General features: G+C 36.4%; 1 protein-coding gene across 1 annotated transcript; it reads right to left on the reverse strand.

Annotated features, from left to right (window-relative positions):
• Positions 1 to 349: 349 nt before the first annotated feature.
• Positions 350 to 27,904, reverse strand: CUNH1orf185 (chromosome unknown C1orf185 homolog). Its single transcript, XM_008056449.2, has 5 exons — positions 27,812 to 27,904; positions 11,816 to 11,921; positions 10,623 to 10,758; positions 2,452 to 2,488; positions 350 to 734 (listed from the first exon to the last, which is right to left on the reverse strand). Exons 1-5 carry the CDS (start codon positions 27,813 to 27,815, stop codon positions 427 to 429), a joined length of 591 nt encoding a protein of 196 aa, XP_008054640.1. The 5' UTR covers positions 27,816 to 27,904; the 3' UTR covers positions 350 to 426.

Consider the following 27,904-nt stretch of genomic DNA (forward strand, 5'->3'; position numbering starts at 1 on the left):
CTCAGCCTCCCAAGGCGCAGGATTACAGGCTGAGTCACCGAGCCCGGCTCTGAATATTTCTTAAAGTACTTATCCTATTTGCGGAAATACATTCCTATTGCTTATGTCTTTGGATGAAATATAACGAGTTAAGCTTAACGTTCATGATTTCACTCTAATTCTTCTTGTAATTTTGTTTCTAAGAAAAAGAACAAGGAAGGGAAGGCAGTAGGACCACTCTGTGGTAAAGAACAAGAAAAGTAATATTGCATAGACATCTTAAGAGATTCAGAAGCTGAATATTCAGTTTTTTAACTTTACCTGATTTCAATGTATACAAGGGTTCAAAAGAAAAAAGTCATTCAATATCATGTTGATGGTTTTGTCAATCTACCTCTGTGTTACTTCACAAACGTGTCCTTAATTAAGCTGTCATCTTTTCGATCATTATAAAGTGTCATATTGAGTACATTTTTCAGCACATTCTTCTAACGAAATGGTTGACAGATATGAAAATACTTTTTCCATTAGAGGTTCCTGTAGAAAAGGCACTGAAGAGTTCTTTTCCGCTTGAGAATCATCAGAAAACCACTCATCAGCTGCTTCTATACTTTGGCTGTAATAAGAGTCAGATGCCACTGGTGATAAACTTAATGTAACACTGGTGCAATTTGTTGCCGATCTAGTTCCTGGGGAGTCACAAATGACGTTTTTTGTTGCAAGGCAGACTTCATCTTCAGAGTGATCCTTAATTGCTGTAAAAAAAAAAAAAAGAGATTTGCTAGATTTGCTATGAATATTACACATGAATGAGCCAACTCTTAATTATAAGGACAATATCATAATGAGCAGTATGATGCTATAAAGAAAATTCTGATTTGCTATCGTCATTCATATAATATTATAATTAATTAGGAATTAGCAATATTTTCATGATAAACAAGAGTAGAAAAGTCTTCTAAATAAAATCAATCAATTTTTTTTTTTTTTTTTGAGTTGGCGTCTCACTCTGTCGCCCATACTGGAGTGCAGTGGCCGCTCCCGGCCACCGCAGCCTTGACCTGCTGGGCTCTGGCGATTCTTCCACCTCAGCCTTCCAAGTAACCGGAATTACAGGTGCGCGCTACCACGCCCAGCTGATTTTTTGATTTATTGTAGAGATGAGGTCTCACTGCCCAGGTGGGTCTCGAACCCGCGGGCTCAGGCAATCCACTCACCTCAGCCTCCCAAAGGCACGGGATTACAGGCTGAGCCACCAAGCCCGGCTAAAATCAATCTATTTTAACAGACTAGAATCTGTTCTAAAATGTCCCTTAAAATTGGAAAAGACAGTGTCTTAACTATCTAGAGCTAAATATTGCCTTATTTTAAAAATTAAATTTAAAAAATCTTTTTGAGTCAGAATCTCACTCTGTTACCCAGGCTGGAGTTCAGTGGCACAATCATGGCTCACCACATCCTTGACCTCCTGAGCTCAGGTGATTCTTGTGCCTCAGCCTCCCAAGTAGCTGAAACTATAGGCATGCGCTACCATGCCTGGGTAATTTTTTTGAAATTTTTTTTTTTGTGGAAACAAGGTCTCTATGCTGCCTAGGTTGGTCTTGAACTCCTGGGCTCAACCAATCCTCTCGCCTCAACCTCCCAAAAGTGCTGTGATTACAGGTGTGAACTACTGCGACTGGTTATAAAATGAATTTTTTTTTTTTTGCATTGGAGAGAGCCTGTGAATTGACTTTATACCAATAATAGTAACAAACGTTCCTATAGAGCCTTAAAGTTTACAAAGCATTTTGATATGCCTATATATCTTTATTTATGTTCTCAATAATTCTTCAAGGTAGTTATTATTAGCACTACTTCACAAAAGATGAAATAGAGAAATGACCCATCACAGATCAGATACAAAATAGATTTCAACCTAGATTTTTATTACTCTAAGACTCACACTTTTCCCATTGTATTTTTTAGGCTGTATACTTGGCATTACAAAATGTTAAGTTTTAGAAAATGTCACATTTGTATAATATCCTAAAACATCTTTTCTAATATTTTACATATTAACTTTTATATTTTCTACATTAATTTTAAAGCTGTTTTAAATAACTTATGCTTTCTAAAACATAGAAGGTAATGTTTTGAGGTACTAAGATATAATATTGCAATATCTAAAGGGTTACAAAAAAATCATGTTTTTTGGCCCTTAGGCGTTACAATATGGCATTGACTATGATATCTTTGGGTACAAATAAGAAAGACAAATTAAAATTTCACATTTTAATTTAAGATATGACATTGCAGGCTATGTTTTTCTAAAAAATATATGCTCATTCACGTACAAATACATTAAAGTTTCCCTTACATTTTTGTGGTATTAAAAACACATAGATAACATTTAGGATAGTCTCTTGATTCTTTAAGATATAAATTGCTAAAGTTGATTAAGACTTCTAATAAATTGTTGAGAAAAAGTACCTTTTATACATGCTGCTTTCTCTTTTCTTTGCTCCTCCTACACAAAAAGAGGTCATTTGTATTTTGAAAATTGAATAGTTGAAAAATATTTGCATATCATGTTCTAGTAAGAGATTAATATAAAGAATATATAAAGAACTCCTACATCTCAACAAAAACAAAGAACTCAACTTAAAAATAGGTAAAAGACTTGAATACACATTTCTCCAAAGAAGATATACAGATGGCCAATATGCACATGGAAAGATGCTCAATCACTAGCCATCAGGGGAATGTAAACCAAACACAGTGAGACACACTTCAAGCCCAGTAAGATGGCTATGAAGACAAACAAAAACCCAGAGAATAACAAGTACTGGCAAGGATATGGAGAAATTGGAAACCCTGTGTGCTGTGGTGGAAGTATAAAATGGCATAGCTGCTGTGGAAAACAGTTTGCCAGTTCCTTAACAACTTAGACATAATATTAGTATATGATCCAGCAACTTCACTTCTGGGTACATATTTTTAAAAAACTGAAAGCAGCGACTCAAACAGATACTTGTACATTCATGTTCATAGCAGCATTATTTATAGTATCAAAAGGTAGAAGCAATCCTAGTGCCTATCAATGCGTGAACAGATAAATACAATTGGCATATACATATAATGAACCATTATTCAGTCTTAAAAATGAAAGAAATGCTATCATATTCTACAACATGGATGAAATTTGACATTATGCTAAGTGAAATAAGCCAGTTGCAAAAGGACAAACAACCTATGATATACTTAAATTAGACTTATTCATAGAGACAGTAATTTTTTTTCTTTTTTTAGTTGGAGTCTCACTCTGTTGCCCAGGTTGGAGTGCAGTGGTATGATCATGGCTCATTGCGATCTCAATCTCCTGGGCCTAGGAAGTCCTTCTGCCTCAGCCTCCCAAGTAGCTGGGACTACAGGCGTATACCACCATGGCCAGCTAATATTTTGATTTTTTTTTTAATAGAGATGAGGTCTTGCTTTGTTGCCACTCGAGCTCCTGGGCTCAAGCAATCCTCCCACCTTGACCTCCCAAAGTGCTGGATTAGAGGTGTGAACCACAGTGCCCTATAATATTATTCTATTTATGTGAAATTTAGGAACTGATAAAAACTAAACCTTGTTGACAGAAATCAGAAAGTTGATACTAGGAATGGATAGATAAATTGACTGGAAGAGGATAGGAGAGAATTTCCTTAGATTAAAAAAATGTTCTGTACCTTGTTTTTGGTGTTGGTTGAATGTATATACAATTGTCAATGTTAATTGAGTGGAATAGTTAGTCTGTGTTCTATTATAGGTAACTAATGCCAATAAAATACTTTAAAATTGTATCAATAAAATATTTAAAAATCATATCAATTTCACTTCAGTGATCTTCTTCCTCAAAATCCATAATCCCAGTGTAATAATGAGAAAAACAGTAGACAAACTCAAACTGAGGGACAAAATACATGACCAGTATTCAAAATGCTAAAAGGTAAGATTAAAAAAGACTGCGATAAGACAGAGCAGGGGAAACTAAAGAGGCAAATGCAATGTGGTATCCTGGATTAGTTCCTGAAATAGCAAAAGTATATTAATGTAAAAACTGGTGAAACCTGAATAACACCTAGAGTCTAGTTAATAGTAATGTATCAATGTTTGTTTCTTAGTTTTGACAAATGTACCATAGTAACTTAAGAGTTTAACATTAGGGGAGACTTTGTAAGTTTTCTATAAATCTAAAATTATTCCAAAATAAAAACTTTTACTTAAAAATTATATCACAAAAGCATAAACATAGATTTTCCAGTAATAAAAACGAACATAAGATTGTGCAAAGCTTTTATAACATTAATTATAAAGTTTTATTGAGAGATGTTTAAAGATAATATATATAAATGCAAACATATCATTTCATGGAACAGAAGATTTATTAACATTGTAAATAATCAGTTTTTCCAAAATGCAGTAAAATTACCCTCAAAAATTCCAAAAGATTTTCAGTAACTGTCTATTGAGCACGTAGCAAACATATGAAACAAAAGTGAAATTGAGTTCTTATTTACATCAAACACAAAAATCAATTCTAGATTGATTAAACATGTAAGTGGGCAAAACTATAAAACCCTTAGAAGACATATAAAAGAGTATCTTCATGATTTTGGGGTAGAAAAGGAAATAAATCATAAAGAAAAAAGTTGAGACAATAGATTACATTAAAAATTAAATAATTTTTGTTCATCAAAACACATCATAAAAATAGTGCAAAGAAAAGTCATAAGTAGATGAAAATCTTAAAATTAACATGACTGAAAAAGAATTAGGTATCCAGAATACACAACTCTTTCAAAGTTTTATAATAGATAACCTAATAATAAAAGAGGTAAAAAATAACAGGCATTTTGCATAAAAGGAAGCTATAATGGCCAATGAACTTTAAAAAAGATAGTCTACAATCTGAGCTATTTGATGGGGAAAAAAAGGAAAGACAATCACCTCATTTGTTAGCAGAACAGTACTAATTAAAACTACAGTGAGATATCAAAAGAATGACAAGACAAGCCATGGGCTGGGAAAAATATTTGCAAAAAACAGCTGATAAAGGACTATTATCCAAAATATACAAAGAACTCTCTAAAACTCCATAATTGACTGGGCGTGGTGGCTCTAGCCTGTAATCCCACCACTTTGGGAGGCCGATGCGGGAGGATTGCCTGAGTCCAGGGGTTCGAGACAAGCCTGGGCAACTTGATGGGACCTCGTCTCTACAATATATATATAAAAAATTAGTCAGACTTGGTAGTGTGCATCTGTAGTTCTGACTACTTGGAAGGCTGAGGCGGAAGGATCGTCTGAGCCCAGCATGTCAACGCTGGGTGGCCGTGAACATGCTATTGCACTCCAACCTGGGCAACTGAGTGAGACACTGACTTAAAATAAACAAACAAAAAAACTCAATAATTAAAAACATGAATAACTGCCAGGCATGGTAGCTTCCACCTATAATCCCAGCACTTTTGGAGACTGAGGTGGGAGGATCACTTGAGGCCAAGAGTTTGAGACCAGCCTGACCAACATAGCAAGACTTTGCCTCTATCAAAAAAAAAAAAAAAAATTAGACAGATGTGGTGGCATAGGCCTGTAGTTCTGACTACTTGGGAGGCTGAGACAGGAGGATTTCTTGAGCGCAAGAGTTTGAGGTTACTGTGAGCTATGATGGTGCCACTGCACTCCAGACTGGGAGACAGAGTGGGACCCTGTCTCTTGAAAAAAACCCTGAGGTGAGTGGATTGCCTGAGCCCATGGGTTCGAGACCTGCCTGAGCAGGTGAGACCTCATCTCTACAGTAAAGCAAAAAATTAGCCGGGCATGGTAGCACGCGCCTATAATTCCGGCTACTCGGAAGGCTGAGGTGGAAGGATCACCGGAGCCCAGCAGGTCGAGGCTGCGGTGGCCGGGAGTGGCCACTGCACTCCAGTCTGGGCGACAGAGTGAGACTCCAACTCAAAAAAAAAAAAACAACCCAAAAAACAAAAGAGAATAACCCAATTAAAAAATGAGCACAAAATCTGAACAGACCCCACCAAAGAAGATATACAGATGGCAAACAAACACATGAAAAGATGCTTGACATTAGAAGTTATCAGGGAATTGCAATTTAAAACAAAATATGGCTGGATGGGTGCCTTGTCTCATGCCTGTAATCCCAGCACTTTGGGAGGCTGAGACTAGTGGATTGCTTGAGCCCAGGGGTTTGAGACTAGCCTGGGTAACATAGTGAGACCTTGTCTCTACAAAATAATAAAAGAAAACATTAGCTGGGTGTGGTGCCATGAGCTTATAGTTCCAGCTACTTGGGAGACTGAAGCAGAAAGATCATCTGAGCCCAGGAAGTCGAGGCTGCGGTAAGCCGTGAGCATCCCACTGCACTCCAGCCTGAGTAACAGAGTGAGACCCTGACCCGTAATAACAATAATGATAAATAAAATGAAATAAAACCAGTTACCGTTATATGTCATTAGAATGGTGAAACTCCAAAACACTGACAACGCCAAATGCCAGTGAGGATGTGGAGTAACAAGAGTTGTCATGTATTGCTGGTAGGAATGCAGACTTATTATACAATCACTTTGGAAGATAATTGGACCGTTTCTTAGAAAACTACACATACTCGTACCATACAATTGTGCTCCTTGGTATTTATGCAAATGAGTTAAAAACTTATATCCACACTAAAACCTCCACACAGATGTTTCTAGCAACTTTATTCACCATTGTTAAAACTTGGAAGCAATCAAGATGTCGTTCCATAGGTGAATGGCTAAATAATATCCCCACAAGGGAATATTATTCAGTACTAAAAAGAAATGGGTGATGCTATGGTTTGAATATCCCTTCAAAACTCATGTTGAAACTTAATCCCCAATGCAGCAGTATTGAGAGGTGGGGATTTTAATAAGTGATTGGGTCATGAGAGTTCTGCCCTCCTGAAGAGATTAATTTATTCATGGATTAATGGGTTAATGAAATAATGTATTATCATGGGAGTAGATCTGGTGGCCTTATAAGTAGAAGAGAGTTCTGAGCCAGCACGCTCAGCCCCCTCACCCTGTGATACCCTGTGCCACCTCAGGACTCTCCAGAGAGTCGCTACCAGCAAGAGCCTCTCACCAGCTGGGCCCTCAAGACCTCGCACTTCCCAGGAAAGAAATAAATTTCATTTCTTATAAATTATCCAGTTTCAGTTATTCTGTTGTAAGAAACAGAAAACAGATTAAGACAGGCTATTGCACCATGAAAAGACATGGAGAATACCTAAATGAACATTGTTAAGTAAAATAAGCCAATATGAAAAGGATACATACTGCATGATTTCAACTACATGACATTCTGGACAAGGCAAAAACTATAGAAACAGAAATCATCAGCGATTGTCAGGGGTTAGGGTAAAAACAGAGATGAATCACAGGAGCACAGAGGATTTTTAGGATAGTGAAAAGATTCTATATAATACCATAATGATGGATAAACATCATTATACATTTGTCAAAATCCATAGAATACATAGGATGAAGAGTGAGCCTTAATGTAAACTATAAATTCTGGATCATGATGTGTCAGTGCAGGTTCATCAGTTGCAACAGATGTTCTGCTCAGGTGCAGGATGTTGATAGTAGGGGAGGTTGTGTGCATTAGCCTGCTTTGTGTTGCCATAAAGAAATACCCAAGGCTGGGTAATTTATAAAGGGAAGAAGTTTATTTTTGCTCATGGTTCTGTATGGTGCCAGCATCTGCTGGGCTTCTGGCGAAGCCTCTCTCGTCTTTATTATATTAAGCCATATTTTTTGTTATCATTTTCATCCTCCTGCCACCCAGAAGTCTGTCTGAAGTAGAAGAGGAGGCCAATGTAAAGACAGAGACAAAAAAAAGGGGGGTGGGCAACACGAGTCTTTTTGTACTAAAACTGTAGCTAAGATCAGCACCTTCCTATCTTTTTTAAGCTATTTTTTTGGTTCTTATTCTAATTTAAATGGGGTTCCTATCACTGACTACCAAGAATTGTGAATAAGAGCTTTAAAAAAAAAAAGAAATCCTGACATTTGTGACAACATGGCTAAACCTAGCTAAATGAAATAAGCCAGGCACACAAATGCCATACGATTTCACTTATACGTAGAATCTAAAAAAGTTGAACTCACAGAAGCAGAGAGTAGAATGCTGATATACCCAGAAGCTAGGGGTGACACGGCGAATGGGGCAATGTTAGTCAAAGAATACAAAATCTCAGTTAGACAAGAGGAGTAAATTTAAGAGATCTATTGTACAACATGGTGACTATAGTTAATAGCAATGTACTCTATGTTGAAAATCGCTTAGAGTAGATTTTAAGTGTCCTCATCACAAAATTTGGTATGTGAGGTAATGTATATGTTAATTAGCTCAATTTAGGCATTCCACAATGAATACATATTTCAAAACAACATATTGTACATGATAAATATATACAATTTTTATTTGTCAATCAAAAAATAAATAATGGAAAAAGGAATCCTGAATAATATTTTGTATTGATTTGTATATTGTTTATCTCTCCCACTACACTACAAATTTCATAAAAGCGGGGACTATTGTCTGCTTTGTTCACCATCACATTCCCAGTTGCCTAGAACAATGCCTGGCATATTCTTGCCATATTTGTTGAATGAATAATAAACAACCTAAATAAAATTACATAACACTTTTGTAATTGCCTATTTCATTAAACATGATGGCATCATTAAATCACTAGTACCTAGCAAAATGCCTAGCACATGATGAATGTGCAATAAATTAAATATGTTAAATGCATACATAGAAACATTTTTTTCTCTGCAATGCAATCTGTTTCAAACTATCCTGTATTTGAGAGCTAATCCTCTTAGAATTAATTTGATCTTTATGTCGGCCTGCTTAAAACCTTCTGGTAATTATAATAGTAGAATTGTATGACACTCACGATGTGGTCGGGCATTATGTAGAAGGATTTTTTTTCCACATACTAATTCATTTATTCCTACAACAACACAGTGGAGGTGAAATTACCCTCATTTTGCAGACGAGGAAACTGAGACACAGAGAAGTAACTTGCCTAAGATTACACAGCCAGTAGTGGTGGAGTCAGAATTCAAACCTGTCATCTGGTGCTGTAGACTGTGCTCTTGACGCTATTCCTGGAATGCAATGGATCTGTAGAGCCTATGGGTTAGAATCCAATTCCTTTAGGGGGCAAATGACATGGCTCACCACAATCTCATCTCCGGGACCTTTTTCTACCACTCTTCGATGAGTCCTAAGCTCTAAACGTTGTAACATTTTTACAGAATATATCGCTTCCTTTTCTAACTGCAAGTCTTTGAACATAAGATGTCTTTTTTTCTCTTTCTGATGAATGTCTATTCCTTTCTCAAAACCCAGTTCAAAATGTCTTCTCTGCAAAGCCCTCCTCAATTCAGGAGCCTTTGTCTGTGCTTTTTCAGCTTTGTGAGCTCTTATCATATTGTGTTGTAATTATTAATTTATATGTTTTTCTTCTCTACTGACATTGGACTCATCTAAAACTAGGCTCATATCTTATTATATAGCCTCAATGGCAAAACTAGTCACTCTGTTGCCCAGGATGGAGTGCTGTGGCATGATCATGGCTCACTGCAGCCTCGACTTTCTAGTGCTCAGGTGTTCCTTCCACCTCAGCCTCCCCAGTAGCTGGGGTTACAGGCACGCACCACCATGTTCGACTAATTTCTTTTAGAGATAATGTCTGGCTATGTTGCCCAGGCTGGTCTCAAACTTTTGGGCTTAAGCAATCCTCCCAAAGCAATCCTCTTGCCTTGGGATTACAGGCATGAGCCACTGCATCTGGCCTCAATAAATATTTATTAAACAAATGAATGGACACCGAGGTCAACCTGAGCTCAATACTCAAGTTGTATAGTGAAACTCTGACAGTTTATCAGTCTGTCGCTGTTTACCTATGAATGCTATAAGACCACTACTTATTTTGCTTAGCTATTATCACAATTTTATGTGTCTACTGGCCTCTGCCTTGTTTTACTTTGTTCATATAACACTGTTTTGACACTTACCACATCACACAAAGTTAATTAAGTGTCTGCATTTCTCTCTTGTACTACACAAGCACCTTGAAGGCAGGGGCCACATCTTACTGTCTCCAATAGAGGGGCCCAGAACTTGGAATGTAATAAGTGCTTAGTACAACCTTGTCAAAGTGAATTTAATTTCAATTAGTTGGTATGGTTAGGTTATCTGAGTATCTCTTATCTCCAAATCTCCTTCTTTGAACAAGCCTGTCAACTTTGCTTTCATTTTTTTCTTACAGCATTTATCTTCATTCCTATTGCAATCTCAGTATGTAGAATGTGGATTCTTGGGTTAGAGACATGGAGAAGCAACTGTAGAAGAAAGGATGTTTTCATTCAGTTTTTTAGTTTTCCTATAGTATCAACTCTAACTAGTTTGGGAAATTTAAACTTGGCTCCACACTCTTGTACCTCAAGTTAAAAAATAGTAGTGGGTTCTCTGTCCTTCAAATTTTAAGATAACAATGCCAGTGACATGGTTCCAAAAGAAATAATTTGAAAACATTTCTGCAAAATATTATAGTTTACCTGTAATTGGAATCCTCCAGTATGAAAATTTCGAGAAATAAAAACACACTGAGACTGAGATTTAATCTTCACCTTTGGTGGCCTTTGCCTGCATCTCTCATCAGTTGCTTTAAATTTGAAGTTTTGAAATAGTTCTCTGAAAGTGTTTTATAGAGAATATTATTAAAAATGAGTTAGATTATGAAACAGTTAAAGTTATCATTTTCAATATTTATACATAAAGGCTTAAGATCAGAATAAACATGTTACAGCTTATTTATTATTAATATTTTTTTGAGTCAGAGTCTCACTCTGTTGCCCAAGGTGGAGTGCAGTGGCATGCTCACGGCCACCACAGCTTCGACTCACTAGGCTCAGGCTATCCTTTCGCCTCAGCCTTCCAAGTAGCTGGAAGCACAGATGCATGCCACCATGCCAGGCTAATTTTTTGGTTTGTTGTAGAGACAGGGTTTCACCAAGTTGCCCAAGCTGGTATCAAACCCCTAGGCTCAGGCAATCCTCTCTCCTCTGCCTCCCAAAGTGCTGGGATTAAGGTGTGAGCCACCACACCCAGCTAGCATATTTATTTTAAAATATCCCCTAAAGAAAGAATGTCTTTTCCTCTCAGTAATTTTTTTTTCAAGTTGGAGTCTCACTCTGTCACCCAGGCTGGAGTGCAGTGGCACAATCACAGCTCACTGCAGTCTTGAACTACTGGGCTCAGGCGAGTCTCCTGCCTCAGCCTCCCAAGTAGAGTCTACGGGTACATGCCACCATAAGTAATGTTTATATCCTCTAAATTGGGAGTCAAATTTTAAAAAAATTTCTAGACTTACATTACAATCAAACCTATGTCTTCTGGAAAATAACACAGATTTTTTTTTTCAACAGATTTAAAGTCTTTATTTGCCAAAGGAAAAATTATTGGGAAAAAAAGGAAAACCAATTCATAGTTCCCTGGATGACATTTTAAAATATCTAACACAGATCTTTTATTCCACAAAATTTTAATGCATGAAGATTGCTATTCTTACTGGTATGTTTCAGGCTATTTAAAACATGTAAAGCATTACTACCCCAGCCAAAGGGCTTATGACTAAATCCCAAAATACAGAATCAATACTATAACAATTAATTGTAAAGCCATTTGAAAAAGTCCTTCATTGAATTTTTAAAAGAAAAAAAGATTAAACAAATACTCTAACAAGCCTTACCTTCGTTTGCAAATCAGGAACCACAAAGCTGATGCCAAAGCAAAAAAACCAATTCCCAAACTAATAGCACCAGCAGCCAAAAAATAGGTTAAGTGATTAAAAAAAGCTATACAAATAAATTACAAGAGATTATTTCATACAGGTATCTCTATTCTCTGGGCAAAATTAAATGATAATATTTCAAATTACATAGTATAGTGCTAAGACATTAACCAGGCAATTGGGAGATCTGAATTCTAGTCCCATGCAACTCTAATAAGCGGCAAGACTCTGAGTTGGAGAATTACACAGATCCTCCAGTGGATTAGGGCCCGGGGAATATGTTTCCGTTGACGTCAGGATTTGAAACCTAGGCTGTGTTTGTTTTTTGACAGCTGCCACCACCACCTTATCTGGTTTTCTTCTTTCCCAGTCCAGCTTTTTGTTATTTCTCCAGTACTGTTCCTGGCAGTCCTCCAACATAAGACATTTTTCATTTTAAGAGTTGTATTATCAACCACTCTAAGGAGGCAGATAAGGGTAATAAAGTAACAAATTTGAGAACTTTTAAAGATCTTTGAAATCTTTAAAATTTTTCTCTATATCAGGAACTGTAAAAGATCATGATTAAAAGCTAAATGAAAGCCACATAAAATAATAGTGTCACCAATTTTATAATTGGAAAAGATGAAAGGAAGTATACTGTATTACCCCTTCATTGTACAGATGGTAAAATTGAGGCCCATATAAGAGGAGTAACTGAACTAAGGATGTACACCAAATTGAAGCCAGTCCTCTGTATTTTTTCCTATAATCTTATCCCTGCTAAAAATCATCTTAATGCTGGTAAGTATTAAACAGAATTAAGAATAAAGAATGCATGAGGTAATAATCCTTAGATTGGTAAAAAGAAAGCTATATAGAACTTGAAGAACCTGAAAACAACTGAGGAATATATTATTTGGGGAAAAGATTGAGAGTATAAAACTAATTGAAGGTCTTTTTCTGTGAACATATCATCAAGATCCACTAAGGACATGACACAATAAAGACTTTGTTGTTTCCATATTTCTATTATTTACTATGTAATTTCCAGATTCAATAAAGTGCCTCTCAAATCTTAGCTTTGAGTTCAGAAATATTTACATCCAGGAATTGTAAAATGTTATATAAGGCTAGTAGTTATCAAAGATATAGATAGATAGATAGATAGATAGATAGATAGATAGATAGATAGATAGACAGACACATATATATTTTGAGTAAGAGTCTCACTGTGTCCGCCAGGCTGGTGTGCAGTGGCACACTCACGGCCAGGATCTCAACCTACTGAGCTCAGGTGATCCTTCCACCTCAGCCTTCCAAGTAGCTGGAACCACTGGCGCATGCCACCGTACCCAGCTGATTTTTAAAAAATATATTTATTGTAGATACAAGGTCTTGCCATGTTGCTCAGGCTGGTCTCAAACTCCTAAGCTCAGGCAACCCTCTCACCTCAGCCTCTCAAAGTTCTGAGATTACAGGTGTGAGTCACCATGTCCAGCAATATTTTTAATATAAAAACTCTAAATGCCCCAAATTAAGAAGTCCAATAAGTTATGGTGATATTATATAAAATATAGTATTCTTAATTTAGTGCAGAGTTTCTCAATTTCAACACTATGATCTTTTGGATCAATTTTTTATTGTGGAAGCATGTCCTGGGCAGTGTACCAAAGATATCTCCAGACATTACCAAATGTACCCCAAGGGGCAAAATTGCACCCAGTTGAGAACCAATGATACAGTGGTATAAGGAAATACCAGATAACATTAAATAATAAAGCATGATAGATACAAATTATATTTTAAACAATTAAAAAGACAGCTGTACTCAAATGTAAGATAAGGATCTCTAGGGGAAAAAGAACTATAACACAGAGAAACAAATAGGTGCTAAAACCACAGCTCTGACATGTGAAAGCAGAAATTAGCCAGAAGAAGCAGAGAAGATCACCGAGGCAAGAACTAATCCAAACCATCCTCTGGCACAGCGAGTGAACATACACTACCAAAATCTCTGAGAAAAGGGAGTCCTGAGCCACCAGCAAAAAAAAAAAGGACCAGTGAGGAATCCTAGAAATGAAAAATACAAAAATGGAATGAAATCTTCTTTGAGCATACAGAATGAAATGAGAGAAAATGCTGATACATTTACCCAATTACATAAAGAAATGAAAAATACAATGAAGAAATTATGAGACATATAAGCCTATATAGCATAAAACTAAAAGGTATTTCAAAAGAGAATAAAGATGTAGCAGAGAAGCAATATTCAGGGACACAGCCTAAGATTTTTTTTACATTAAAAATTTTAAGTTTACATATAATAAAAGTCATGTTTTTTTGATGTGCAGTTCTACAACCTAAACTTTTTTTACATAAAAAAATTTTAAGTTTACATATAGTAAAATTCATGCTTTTTTGGTGTGCAGTTCTGCAAGTTTTGACAAATACAAAGAGTGTTTAATCACCACAACAAGTTACAGGACAGTTCCGTCACCCCCACAAAATTTCTTCATACTGTCTCTTTGGGGTCACACACTAAGTGCTGGCAACCACTGATTATTTTTCACCCTTATTCTCCATCCTTTACTTTTGCTTTTTCCTGAATTTCATACAAATGGAATCAAGCATGTGGCCTTTTGTGTCTGCCTTTTTTTTCACTCAGCATAATGTATGTGAGATTCATTCATACTGTTGCATGTATTAACAGTTTGTTTCTTTTAATGCTGAGTCATATTTCATTTTATAAATGTACCACAGTTTGTTTATTCCCCATATGAGAGACATCTGGGTTGCTTCCAGTTTTGAGTGGTTAGGATTAAAGTTTGTATACAGGTCTTTGTTTAAACATAAGTTTTATTTCACTGGGATCATCTAGAAAAATACTGTATATTTAAATTTATAAAAAACTGCCAAATTGCTTTCTTTTTCTTTTTCTTTTTTCTGTCACCCAGGTTGGAGTGCTGTGGCACACTCACGGCCACCCCAGCATTGACCTGCTGGGCTCTGGCAATCCTTCCGCCTCAGCCTTCCAAGTAGCCGGAATTACAGGCATGAACTACCACACCTGGTTAATTTTTGATGTATTGTAGAGATGAAGTCTCACCAAGTTACCCGGGCTGGTCTCGAACCCGCAGGCTCAGGCAATCCTTTTGCCTCAGCCTCCCAAAGTGGTGGGATTACAGACTGAGCCACAAAGCCTGGCCCAAATTGCTTTCTAAAGTAGCTATACCATCTTGCTTTCCTACCAGATATATATAACAGTTCCAATTGCTTTGTATCAATCACTGCTACTTGGTATTGTCAGTTTCATTTTAGCCATTCTAATAGATGTGCAGTGGTATCTTACTGTGCTTTTAATTTGCATTTCCTGAGCATAAATGATGCTGAGCATCTTTCTGCATACTTATTTGCCATTACATATCTTCTTCAGTGAAGTGTCTGTTTGAATTTTTTGCTGAGTTTTGTTAATTCTTCATACATTCTGATACACTTGTCCTTGGATGTGATTTGAAAATATTTTCTCTCTATCTGTGGCTTGTCTGTTCAATTCTCTTAACAGTATCTTTTACAGAGCAAAACTTAAGTTTTGGTGATGTAAAATTTATCAACATTTTTTAGGGTAACCAAAGCAATCTATAGATTCAATGCAATTCCTATCAAAATACCAGTGACATTCTTCACAGAAACAGAAAAAAAAAATTCTAAAATTCACATGAGATCGGGCTGGGTGACTCAGCCTGTAATCCCAGCACTTTGGGAGGCCAAGGTGAGAGAATTGCCTGAGCCCACAGGTTCAAGGCCAGCCCCAGCAACTTGGCGAGAATTCTCTGTACAATAAATAAAATATTAGCCGGGCATGGTAGCATGCACCTGTAGTACCGGCTACTTGGAAGGATCATCGGAGCCCAGCAGGTTGACGCTGGGGTGTCTGTGAGTGTGCCACTGCACTCCAGCCTAAATGATGGAGTGAGATTCCAACTTAAAAAAGAAAAAGAAAAAAAATTTCATGAAACTCAAAAAGACCCTGAATAGTCAAAGCAATCCTGAACTAAAAGAACAGAGCTGGATGCATCACACTATCTGATTTGAAAATATGCTACAATGTTATAGTAACCAACATAGCATAGTACTGGCATAAGAACAGACACATAGACCAATGAAACAGAATAGAGAATCCAGAAATTAATCTACATATCTACAGCCAATTGATTTTGGCTCTTTTTTTTTTTTTTTAGTTGAACTCTTTCTCTGTCACCCAGGGTGGAGTGCAGCGACGTGCTCATGGCTACTGCAACATCAAGCTACAGAGCTTGGGTGATCCTTTTACCTCACCCTTTCAAGTAACTGGAGATACAGGCTTGCACAACCATGCCTGGCTGATTTTTTGATTTATTGTAAAGATGAAATCTTGCCAAGTTGCCCGGGCTGGTTTCAAAACCCTGGGCTTAGGCTACCCTCTCACCTCTGCCTCCCAAAGTGCTGGGATTACAGGCATGAGCCACCATGCCCTGCCAATCAACTGATTTTTGACAAAAGCACCAGATACATACATCGAAGAATGAACAACCTCTTCAATAAGAGGGTGCTAAGAAAACTGGATATCCATATGCAGAAGAATAAAACTAGACTCTTATCTCTCATCATATACAAAAATGAACTCAAAATGAATTAAAGGTTTAAATGTAAAACCCCAAACTATAAAACTACTAGAAGAAAACATAGAGGAAATGCTTGAAAACATTTGTCTGGGAACAGATTTTATGGATAAGACCTCAAAAGCACAGGCAACAAAAGCAAAAATAGACAAATGAGATCATATCAAACTAGAAAGCTTCTGACAGAAAAAAATCAACAAAGTGAATAGACAATCTGTAGGATGTAAGAAAATTTTTGCAAACTATTCATCAGACAAGGGCTTGATACCCCAAATATATAAAGAACTCAAACAGCTCAACTACAAAACACAACAAGCAAACAAATAAACCAAATAATCTGATTTTAAAAACGGGAAAATGAAGCCGAGCAAGGTGTCTCATGCCTGTAATCTTAGTACTTTGGGAGGCTGAGGTGAGAGGATTGCTTGAACTCAGGAGTTCAAGACCAGCCTGGGCAACATAGCAATACCTCATCTACACACACACACACACACACACACACACACACACACACACACACACACAAACTAGCCAGGTGTGGTGGTGTGTGCCTGTAGTCTTGGTTATTCAAGAAGCTGAGGTAGAAAAATTGCCTGAACCTAGGAGGTCAAGGCTGCAGTGAGACATGATTGTGCCACTGCACTCCAGTCTGGGACACAAAGCGAGACCCTGACTCAAAAGATAAATAAATAAAATAAAATGAGAAAATGATCAGAATAGAAATTTCTCAAAAGAAGACATACAAACTCTCAATAGGTATATAAAATTGCTCAGCATTACCAGTGTTCGGGGAAAAGCAAATCAAACCACAATAAGGTATCCTCTCACCTTAGGATGGCTATTATCAAAAAGACAAAAAATGATAAATGCTGGTTAGATGTTAAAAAAGGGAACTATTATATGTTCTTAAAATGTAAACTAGTACAGTCACTATGGAGTTTCCTAAAAAAACTACAAAGAGAACTAACATATGATCTAGCAATCCCACTAAACCAAAAGAGAGGAAATCAGTATAGTGAAGAGATGATCTCTACACCCCATGTTTATTGCAGCACTGTTCTCAATAGCCAAAATACAGAGCCAACCTAGGTGTCCAACAACAGACTAATGAATAAAGAAAATGTAGTCTACACAATGGAATATTATTCAGCCATAAAAATGAATAAAATCCTGTCATTCGTGGCAACATGGCTTAGCCTGGAAAGCATTATGTTAGGCAAAATAAGCCAGAAACAGAAAGCTAATTACCACATGTTCCTACTTATATGCAGAAGCTAAAAAAAAAACCTGTCTCATAGGAGTAGAGAATAGAATAGTGGTTACTAAAGGCTGGGAAAGGAAGAGTGTTAACATATACAAAATTACAGATAAAAGGAATGAGTTCTAGTGTTCTATAGCGCTGTAGGGTGATCACAGTTGGCAATAATTTATTGCATATTTTTAAATAGCTAGAAGAGAGAATTTTGAATGTTCCCAACACAAAAAATGATAAATGTTTGCAGTAATGGATATGCTAATTACTTTGATCACTACATATTGTATGCATGTATCAAAATATCACACTGTACCCCATAAATATGTACATTATGTGTCTATAAAAACAAAACAGCGAAAACATTTAAGAATATCATAAAAGACAATATCTAAATAGGTGATAAACATGTAAAAATTTTATTAATCATCAAGGAAATGAAAATTAAACCACGAGATATATGACCATTATATATAATGCCTAAAATGAAAAAAGACAGAAAATGCCAATTGTTGGTGAAGAGGCAGAGCCACCTGAACTGCTGGTGGGAATATATTTTGGAACAATACTTTAAAAAACTGCTTGGCACTATTATTAAAGCTGAATATATGCATACCCTATGACCCAGCAATTCAACTCTTAAACAAATACCCAACTGAAGAGCATACATGTGTTCACAAAATTATGTAATAAAATATTTACAGCAGCACTATTTGAGATATCATACAAATTGGAAATTGCCCAAATGCCCATCAACAGTTGAATGGATCAATTTAAATGTTGAATTAATTAAAGAAAATTAAATATTCTAGAAGTGGAGACAAGACGGTGATGGAGTAGGTCGGAGTGTGAGAGTCTTTGCAAAAGTGAGTGTCTAGAGAGAATCTCTGTGTGAGTGGGTTTGTGCTGGTGTCCATCTGAGGGGAGACTTGGGTGTCCATCTGGTGTCCATCTGGTGTTCATCTGAGGGGAGACTCGGGTTTATGCACCTGGGGCTTTCCTCCAGAGGTGACTGCAACTCACCACCACCCTGAGATTGGAGCCCCAGGTGCACAGGATTGTCTGCTGTTCTCAGAGTTCTCTTGAGAGGAGGAAGCAGAGAACAGCTGCTCCTTACTACCTGGCACCCAGCCCATGCCATCACCTGCGGCAGCAGACCAGCATGAGCCCCAGGAACCGTGGAGAAGGCAGAGCATGGAAATCTGGAACCCAGTCCCATTACCAGCGAGGAGATGCCAACTGGCATCCTCTTCTCTGTCCCAGGACCGGGCAGAGTACTGTATTGCCCCACCCAGCTCTGGCTGGAGAGACAGACACTCTTCCCCTCATGCTGGAACAGGCACAGCCACATCAGATCTGAGTGGGAGACTTGACAGTAGTGACAGTAGCAGACAAATTGTGAGTCCACATCTGATCCATCCTCCTCCCACAGTAGTCCACAGGGCATCTGACCAATGCTGAGAACAACCCAATCAGCCTGCACTGAGAGTGGAGGGGATGGGCTGGAGACCAGAGCTGCTCCTAAACGTGGTAGTGGTAGCCAAAAAGGACCTGGAGTTACAGAAATGGTCACAGAGCAAGGTTTTAAAAATTGTTTTCTGCTTTAGTTTTTTCTTCTTCTCTCTTTCTTTATGTTTTTGTTTATATTTACATACTACCTTTGTTTCTGTTATTTCAATTTATTTTTAGATTTTCTGTTTGTGTAGGGGTATTTTTGAGGGCGAGTACATCAACGGGGGTTTTTGTTTGTATGATTGTCTGTATGCTTTTGTTTTTGTTTTTTTTCTGTCTTTGCTTCTCTGTATATTCATTCGTTGGTATGCCTGTCTGTTTTGCCTCTTCTTCTTCTCTGCTCCACCTTCCTTTTATCTACCTCCTTCCTTTTCCATTCTTTTTCTTTTTCTTGTCTCATTTTGCTTTCAGGAGACAAACATACACCCCCACTGTATGGACAGATTGTAAGGTGGTGGGAAGTGGGTTCTAGGAGGCCCACACACCTGTCAGTGGATACTGGGATCTGCAGATAGCTTCTGAATCACAGTGTTATCCCTTAATTAAATCTCAAAACTTTGAAAAGCACAGCCCCCATCTCCAGTCTTGCTTCAAAACTGAACAAAGCCAGAGGATCTACACAAGGAAGAAGAGGAGACTGAGCAAACAGAGGTAAAAGCTATCCCTCATCACTAAACAACAGAATTAAAGAAGAGGTAATAAAAAGGGGAGGAAAACCTACACAAAAGAAGAAAAATCAAAGGAAGAATATGAGTCTCATAGAGACCCCTGGGGGAACAACTGAGAATACAGACTTCGGAATTCAAACAATGAAGCGTGCCCAGAATGACTTTTCTCAAACCACAAACCCAGATATCAAGATATTAATAGAGAGAATAAAAAGAAATGAGGAGAGACAAGAGAAAAAATGAAGGAGTTGATAACTGAGAAAACAGCAATAAAGAATACAGTGAATGAAACAAATAACAAACTGATAAGCATGGAAAACAGAATTAACCAAGCTGAAGAAAGAATCTCAGAGCTTGAGGACCAAAATATGGAACTAACCCAAACAGTCCAAAACATAGAAAAGAAGCTTAAAAAGATAGAACAAAGTCTCCAAAAGATGGACAATTATATCAAGAGACTGAACCTAAGATTTTGGAATCTCTGAGGCAGATAGAGAGATGAGACCATCCTGGACCAAACATTCCATGAAATTATGCAAGAAAACTTCCCTCTTCTCATCAGAGATGTGACCGTTCAAACACAAGAGATTCAGATAATCCCTGCAAGACAACAAATGAGAAGAAGACCTAAACACATAGTAATTTGCTTACACAAAGTAGGTATAAAAGAAAAAATCCTAAAGGCATCAAGAGAGAAAGGTCAGACTACTTATCAGGGAAGACCAATTAGAATAGCAGCAGACTTATTGACAGAAACACTTCAGGCTAGGAGAGACTGAAGTCCAATCTTCAAAGTTCTCAAAGATAAACAATTTCAACCAAGAATTACCTACTTAGCTAAGCTAAGTTTCATCAGTGAAGAATTAAAATCCTTTCCAGACATTCAATCCCTGAGAGTTTACACCGCCTCCAGTCCAGTTCTACATGAAACACTTAAGAAAGTGTTAAACACAAAAGAAAGAAAAAAAGAATGACAATACCCTTCCCAAAAATGCAAGAAAAAGATTGAAAACACATATAAATCAACTCAAAAATCAAAAGAAAGACAACAAACAAATTAATAAACAAACAGCAGCAGCAACAACAAACTCTATAAGAACCTCATGACAGGGATAAACTCTCACATCTCAATAAAGCCTGAATGTGAATGGACTAAATGCACCACTGAAAAGACACAGAATGGCAAATTGGATAAAATATTATGACACAGCAATATGTTGTCTCCAAGAGACTATCTCACCAGAAAGGACATGCACAGATTCAAAGTAAGAGGATGGGAAACAAATTTTCAGGCAAATGGAACACAAAAAAAGCAGGAATTGCAATCTTAATATCAGATAAAATACCCTTTAAGCTATCAAAAATTAAAAAGGATATGGAAGGTCACTATATAATGATAAAAGGTTCAATCCATCAACAATAAATATCCATCCTAAACATATATGCACCCAACATAGGAGCACCTACTTTCATAAAGTAGCTTCTAGGTAAACTAAAAAAAGATATTGACTCTAACAGTATCATAGCTGGGGACTTAAATACCCCACTCACAACCCTAGACTGATCATCAAGGCAAAAAATCAATAAGGAGATCTGGAACCTCAATGTGATGTTTGACCAAATGGACTTAATTGATACCTACAGAATACTCCATCCAACAACCACAAAATATACATTCTACTCATCACCACATGGAATGTACTCTAAGATTGACCTCATCCTCAGCCATAAATCTAGCATAAACAAATTTCATAAGATTGAAATACTGCCATCTACCTTCTCAGACCACAGTGGAATAAATATAAATATCAACACCAACAAAGTTCCCCCCAAACCCACAAAGACATGGACACAAAACAGCATGATATTGAACAACTCATGGGTCAACAGAGGAATCAAAACAGAAATTAAAAGATTCCTGGAAACATGAAAATGAAGAAACATTTTACCAAAATCTCTGAGATGCCATGAAAGCAGTACTAAGAATACATGAAGAAAATGGAAAGATCATAAATTAACAGCCTAACAACTCACCTAAGGAAGATGGAAAAGCAAAACCACCAAAATCCTAACTTAACCAGAAGAATCCAGATCACCAAAATAAAAGCCTAAATTCGAGCATAGAAGACAAAAACATAGTTTAAAAAAAAAATCAATGAAACAAAAAGCTGGTTCTTAGGATAAACAAGATTGATGACCCTTACCTAGAATGACCAAGAAAAAGAGAAAAAAAAGCCCAAATAAACACAATCAGAAATGCAAAATATCAAGTCACAACTGACCCTGAAGAAATACAAAAGATAGCCAGGCTCAGTGGCTCAACCTGTAATAACAGCACTTTGGGAGGCTGAGGTAAGTGGATTGCCTGAGCCCATGGGTTCAAGACCAGCCCGGGCAACTTGGCGAGATCTCGTCTATACAATAAAATAAAAAATAGCTGGGCATGGCAGCACACATCTGTAGTTCCAGCTGAGGCAGAAGGACCGCTGGAGCCCAGAAGGTCAACGCTGGAGTGGCCTGAGCATGTGTGCCACTGCACTCCAGCCTGGGCAAAGGAGCGAGACTTCAACTCAAAAAAAAAAAAAAAAAAAAAAGAAAAGAAAAGAAAAGAAAAACAAAAGATTATCAGAGATTACTTTGTATACTTGTATGGAAACAAACTTGAAAATGTAATTGCTATGGAGTATTTTCTGACATCACACAAACTCCCCAGGTTGAAACAAGAAATCAAGACCCTAATAGACCAATAACAACCCAGGAAATCGACTATGTCATGAGAAAACTATCTACAAAAAAAAAACCTTGGACCAGATGACTTTCCAGAAGAATTATACAAAACATACAAGGAAGAGGTGATACAAATCCTATTGAAAGTAGTCCAGGCAATTGAGAGAGATAAAACTCTCCCCAAGTCATTTTATGAAGCTAACATCACATTGATACCCAACTGGGTAAAGAGCCAACAAAGCAAGAGAATTAAGGCCAATATCCTTGATGGACATAGATGCTATCTTTCTCAACAATATTCTAGCAAACTGGATCCAACAACACATTTCAAAAATCATCCACCATGACCAAGTAGGTTTCATCCCCAGGATGGATGGTAGGGCTGGTTCAACATCCACAAGACAATAAACGTAATTAAATACATCAACAAATATAAAAACAAAAACCACATGATTATATCATTAGATGCAGAAAGAGCTTTCAATAAAATCCAGCATGGTTTCTTGATAAAAACCCTCGAACATCTAGGTATAGATGGAACATACCTCAAAAGAGTAAGCACCATCAATGAGAAACCCACAACCAACATACGGCTAAACGGACAGAAGTTGGAACCATTTCCCCTGAAAACTGGAACAAGACAAGGTTGCCCACTCTCACTTCTCCTGTTTAGCATAGTATTGGAAGTCCTCCCTAAAGCAATCAGACAAGAGAAGGAAATCAGGGTATCCAAATAGGAAAAGAGGAAATTATCTCTTTGCAGATGACTTGATTCTATACCTCGAAAACCAAAGAGAACCTGTCAAAACCTCCTGCCACTGATAAAGAACTTTGGCAAAATCTCAGGGTATAAATAGATAAGCAAAAGAGTTGCATTTTTATATACCAACAATAAACAAAAACAGACCCAAATAAAAAGCATAATCCCATTCACAATAGCCATACAAAAAATGAACAATAGCCACACACAAAAATAAAATACTTTGGCATCTTCTTAACTAGAGAAATAAAAGATTCTTACAATGAAAACTACAATACACTGTGCAAAGAAATCAAAGTTGACATGGACTGGAAGAATCAACATTGTTAAGATGTCTATCCTACCCAAGGCAATCTGCAGATTTAACTCAATACCCATTAAATTACCAGCAGCATCCCTCTCAGACCTGGAAATGACAATACAGAAATTCATATGGAAACATAAATGACCATGAATAGCCAAAACAATCCTCAGCAAAACAAAATAAATAAAAAGTGGGAAGTACCACACTCCCAGACTTTAAACTTTATTATAAAACTATAATAATCAAAACAGCCTGGTATTGGTATAAGAACAGGCATATAGACCAATGGAACAGGATAGAGACTCTAGAAGCAAAACTTCAATTTTTCAGCCAACTCATCTTCAACAAATCCGCCACCATCAACCACTGGGGAGAGGAGAATCTATTCAGTAAATGGTGCTGGGAAAACTGCTGACCACATACAGAAGATTAAAACAAGACTCCTACCTATCATCATACTATCACCATACACAAAAATCAACTCTAAATGGATCAAAGATCTAAATGTAAAACCTCAAAATATAAGAACCTTGGAAAAAGCAGGAGACACCCTTATGGAAATTGGAACTGGCAACCAATTCCTGATCAAACCCCAAGTGCCCATGCCATAAGAGATAAGATAAACAAGTAGGACCTCATCAAACGGACAAGCTTTTGCAAAACCAAAGAAACCATCAAGAGAGTGAGGAGACAGCTGAGAGTTTGGGAAAAAATATTTGCCAACTGCATATCTGACAAAGGCCTAACATCTAGGATCTACAAGGAACTCAAATGTGCCGAAAAGAAAAAAACAAACAATCCCATTACAAAGTGGGCAAAAGATATGAATAGACAGTTCTCAAAAGAAGACATATGAGCAGCCAACAGATATATGCAAAAATGCTCAGCTTCACTAGCCATCAAATAAATGCAAATTAAAACCACACTGATACCACTTAACTCCAGTCAACTCAAAAAACAACAGATGCTGGAGAGAATGCAGAGAAAAGGGGACACTTCTACACTGTTGGTGAGAATGCAAATTAGTACAACCTCTGTGGAAAACAGTTTGGCAATTCCTAAAAGATCTAAAAATTGACCTCCCATATGACCCTGTGATCCCCCTACTGGAAATATACCCAGAGGAACTCAAATCACTCTCTGAAAAAGATACCCCTGGACACGCATGTTTACTGCAGCATTATTTACAATAGCAAAAACATGGAACCAATCATGCTGCTCATTGAAAGGGGACTGGATAAAAAAAAAAAAGTGATACATATATACAATGGAGTATTACACAGTCATAAAGAAGGAAAAAATTATGAACTTTGCAGTAATTTGGATGGACTGAGAGTCTATAATACTGAGTGATATATCACAGAAATAAAGAACTGAGTACCACATGTTCTCACTCATAAGCGGACCTTGAACAATTATCACAATACTATAAGAAAGGGATTGGCAGTAGTGGGAAACTGCCAGGGGTAGAGGGCACACCTCATCAACAAAGATAACTGCATAATGTACATTTGTATTCCTAACCCTGAACTGTACCTCAAATCTTCAAAATTAGAAATTAAAAAAAAAAATTAAGTATTCTAGAGAAATGAGAAAGAATGAACTACAACTATGCAGAACAAAAGGGATAACTTTTATAAACCTAATGTTGAGCAAAAGAAGGCAGACATAAAGTTCTAGCACAGACATCAGGAGTTCTGGGGCACTGATAATATTTTGTTTCTTGATCCGAGTGCTGGTTATATAAGTCTGTTTGGTGAAACTTCCTCAAATTAACACCTTTATGACTTATGAATAAACTAAAGTTACATGTTTCATCATGAATAAAATGTATTTACTTGTTGGTTTATTGTTTATTGCCTGTCTTCTTCCACTAAAACATAAGTCCTTTTCACTAAAGTTTTCTCAGAGTTTATAATAAATAACAGGTTACTCAAAAAGTGATTAAATATTCAATGAATAAATGAGTGAAATTGTGCTAGATGTTAGTATTTAAAAATGAATAATATAAGTAAGTGGCTTAGTAGGAATGACATACACATTTAAAAAGTGCAATGAAAAAGTATTATAAGTGTTATAATGGAAGAAATAAGCATAGAGTAAAGACAGGAATATCTATAGAGAGATAAAGGAAAGTTTACAAAATGGGGTTGTGTTCTATAGTTAAACATCGCCTGAGAGCTTTCTACTGGCAAATCCTTGTCAATCAATGGTGACTCAAAGATACAAGATCATGGAGCATACAATCCAGAAGGCGACAAGACGTTTAAACAGATATGTTCCTTAAAATATCCTAAGTGCTATGATAATAACCTGTTTGACTTAGTGCAAAACAGTTTTCTAGAGATGACACCTGAGCTGAATCTTATGGATGGTTAGAAAATAGCTAGCCAAAGGGACAAGGTCTTAAATCTGGTTATGACTCTTCCATCTGAAAATAAACAAAATTATCTGTCTACAGCACCCTCCAGCTTACAATTTACCACCCCTCTTTTTTTAACCACTTATAGCCAAACTTCTTAAAACAAAAATTTCTACTTCCTCACACCTTCTACTTCCAAAGGAATTAATAACTTCATTAACATAAATCAAAAGGTCACTAATAACCTTTTCCCCTCTCTTGTTTTGGAGTCTATAATCCAAATTCACTTGTTTTCTTCACATTTCTCTGTCCATTCCTTTATTGTCTTTATGGGCCCTTCTTCCTCAGCCCATCTTTATTCATATATTTTATACGTATGTGTTACATATTTATGTTATATAGCTATATATTAAGTCAGAATTACTAGATATTTGTATCAGAGTATTTTCAGATTATTTTTTGCAATGTTTCTAGATCTATAAGGCCTGCTTTATTTTTGGGGTATTTGCAAACTACCTATTTATTTGACTCTTTTGGTGTTTTGCCAGATTTCAGTCTTTGATTTAGTTTATGATGTTTATAAGTGATTTGTTTATGCCAACTCAGCAAATATCTGTTGAACATCAAATATATGTGAAACACTGTGTGAGAAATTAAGGGGAAGAGTAAAAAGTTGTTTAAAATAATACTCTGAGGTTTAAAAATCTATAACAAAATGTAAGCAGAGCTGACAACATGCAACCAGTACATAAAGTTGGTCATACCAACTATTTATAGTTGGTGTCTGCTTTGATTTTATATAATCCTAACTGGATTTATGAACTTTGAAAAGTTACTTACTATATTGTTTGGATTTTAATGCTCTCACTTAAAAAATGAAGATCATACTATCTCACAGAACTACAGTAAGGAATAAATAAGATAATGTAAAAAATTAATAACATCATAAGTGGAAAGACATCTCAAATCTGACATGCATATACCAGGTTATAAGACAAGACTTAACATGTTTTATAAAATCACTGTTATAAATGTTACATTTTCAGTCAACAATGCAATTAATTTCTAAATTATAACCTAAAATATACCCTAAAAAGTTTCCCATGCTTGTGGATATTTTAAAACCACATTGTAAATAACTAATTAATTAAAAAAGAAATTAGTGAAATTTAGAAAATCCATAGAACTGAGATAATAATGAAAGTACAATGTATAAATACAGTAATTCAGCAGGAGCCAAACTTAAGGGAAATATATAACCTTGAATGCATATATTAGAAAATAAGTTTGAAAAATAATGAGCTTAGCAACCAAATTACAAGTTTAAAAGGCCAGCAAAACAAACCCAACCTAAGTAGAGAAAGGAAATAAGAAATAACATAAATTAATGAAATAAGATTCTTGGTAAAGACTAATACAATTGATAAAATCACTAGGAAGATTAATCAAATAAAAAATAGAAAGTATAAGCAATTTTTAAAATGAAGAAAGAACAAAACCACAGATAGAGTAGAGGTTAAAATAAGAAAATACTTCCAATGTGTTTATACTAATACACTTAAAAACTTATACAAAATGATATATACCTAAAAAGTGACTTACAAAAAGTGACTCAAGAAGTAACAGAAAGCATAAATGTACATGTATCCATTAAATTGAATCAGCAGTTACAAAATTTCCCCCAAAGAAAATAGCAGGCCCCAATAACTTTATAATTTCTACTGTATACCCATGATTCAAGTATTTCTTATCTTATACAAATTCTTCCAGAGAATAGAGATTGCTGGTTCTTTGTCCACATATAATATTCTCTTCTTTCCAG

Source organism: Carlito syrichta, unplaced genomic scaffold, assembly GCF_000164805.1.
Source record: "Carlito syrichta isolate Samal-C Ts95f unplaced genomic scaffold, Tarsius_syrichta-2.0.1 Scaffold84637, whole genome shotgun sequence".
NCBI classification, from domain to species: Eukaryota; Metazoa; Chordata; class Mammalia; order Primates; family Tarsiidae; genus Carlito; species Carlito syrichta.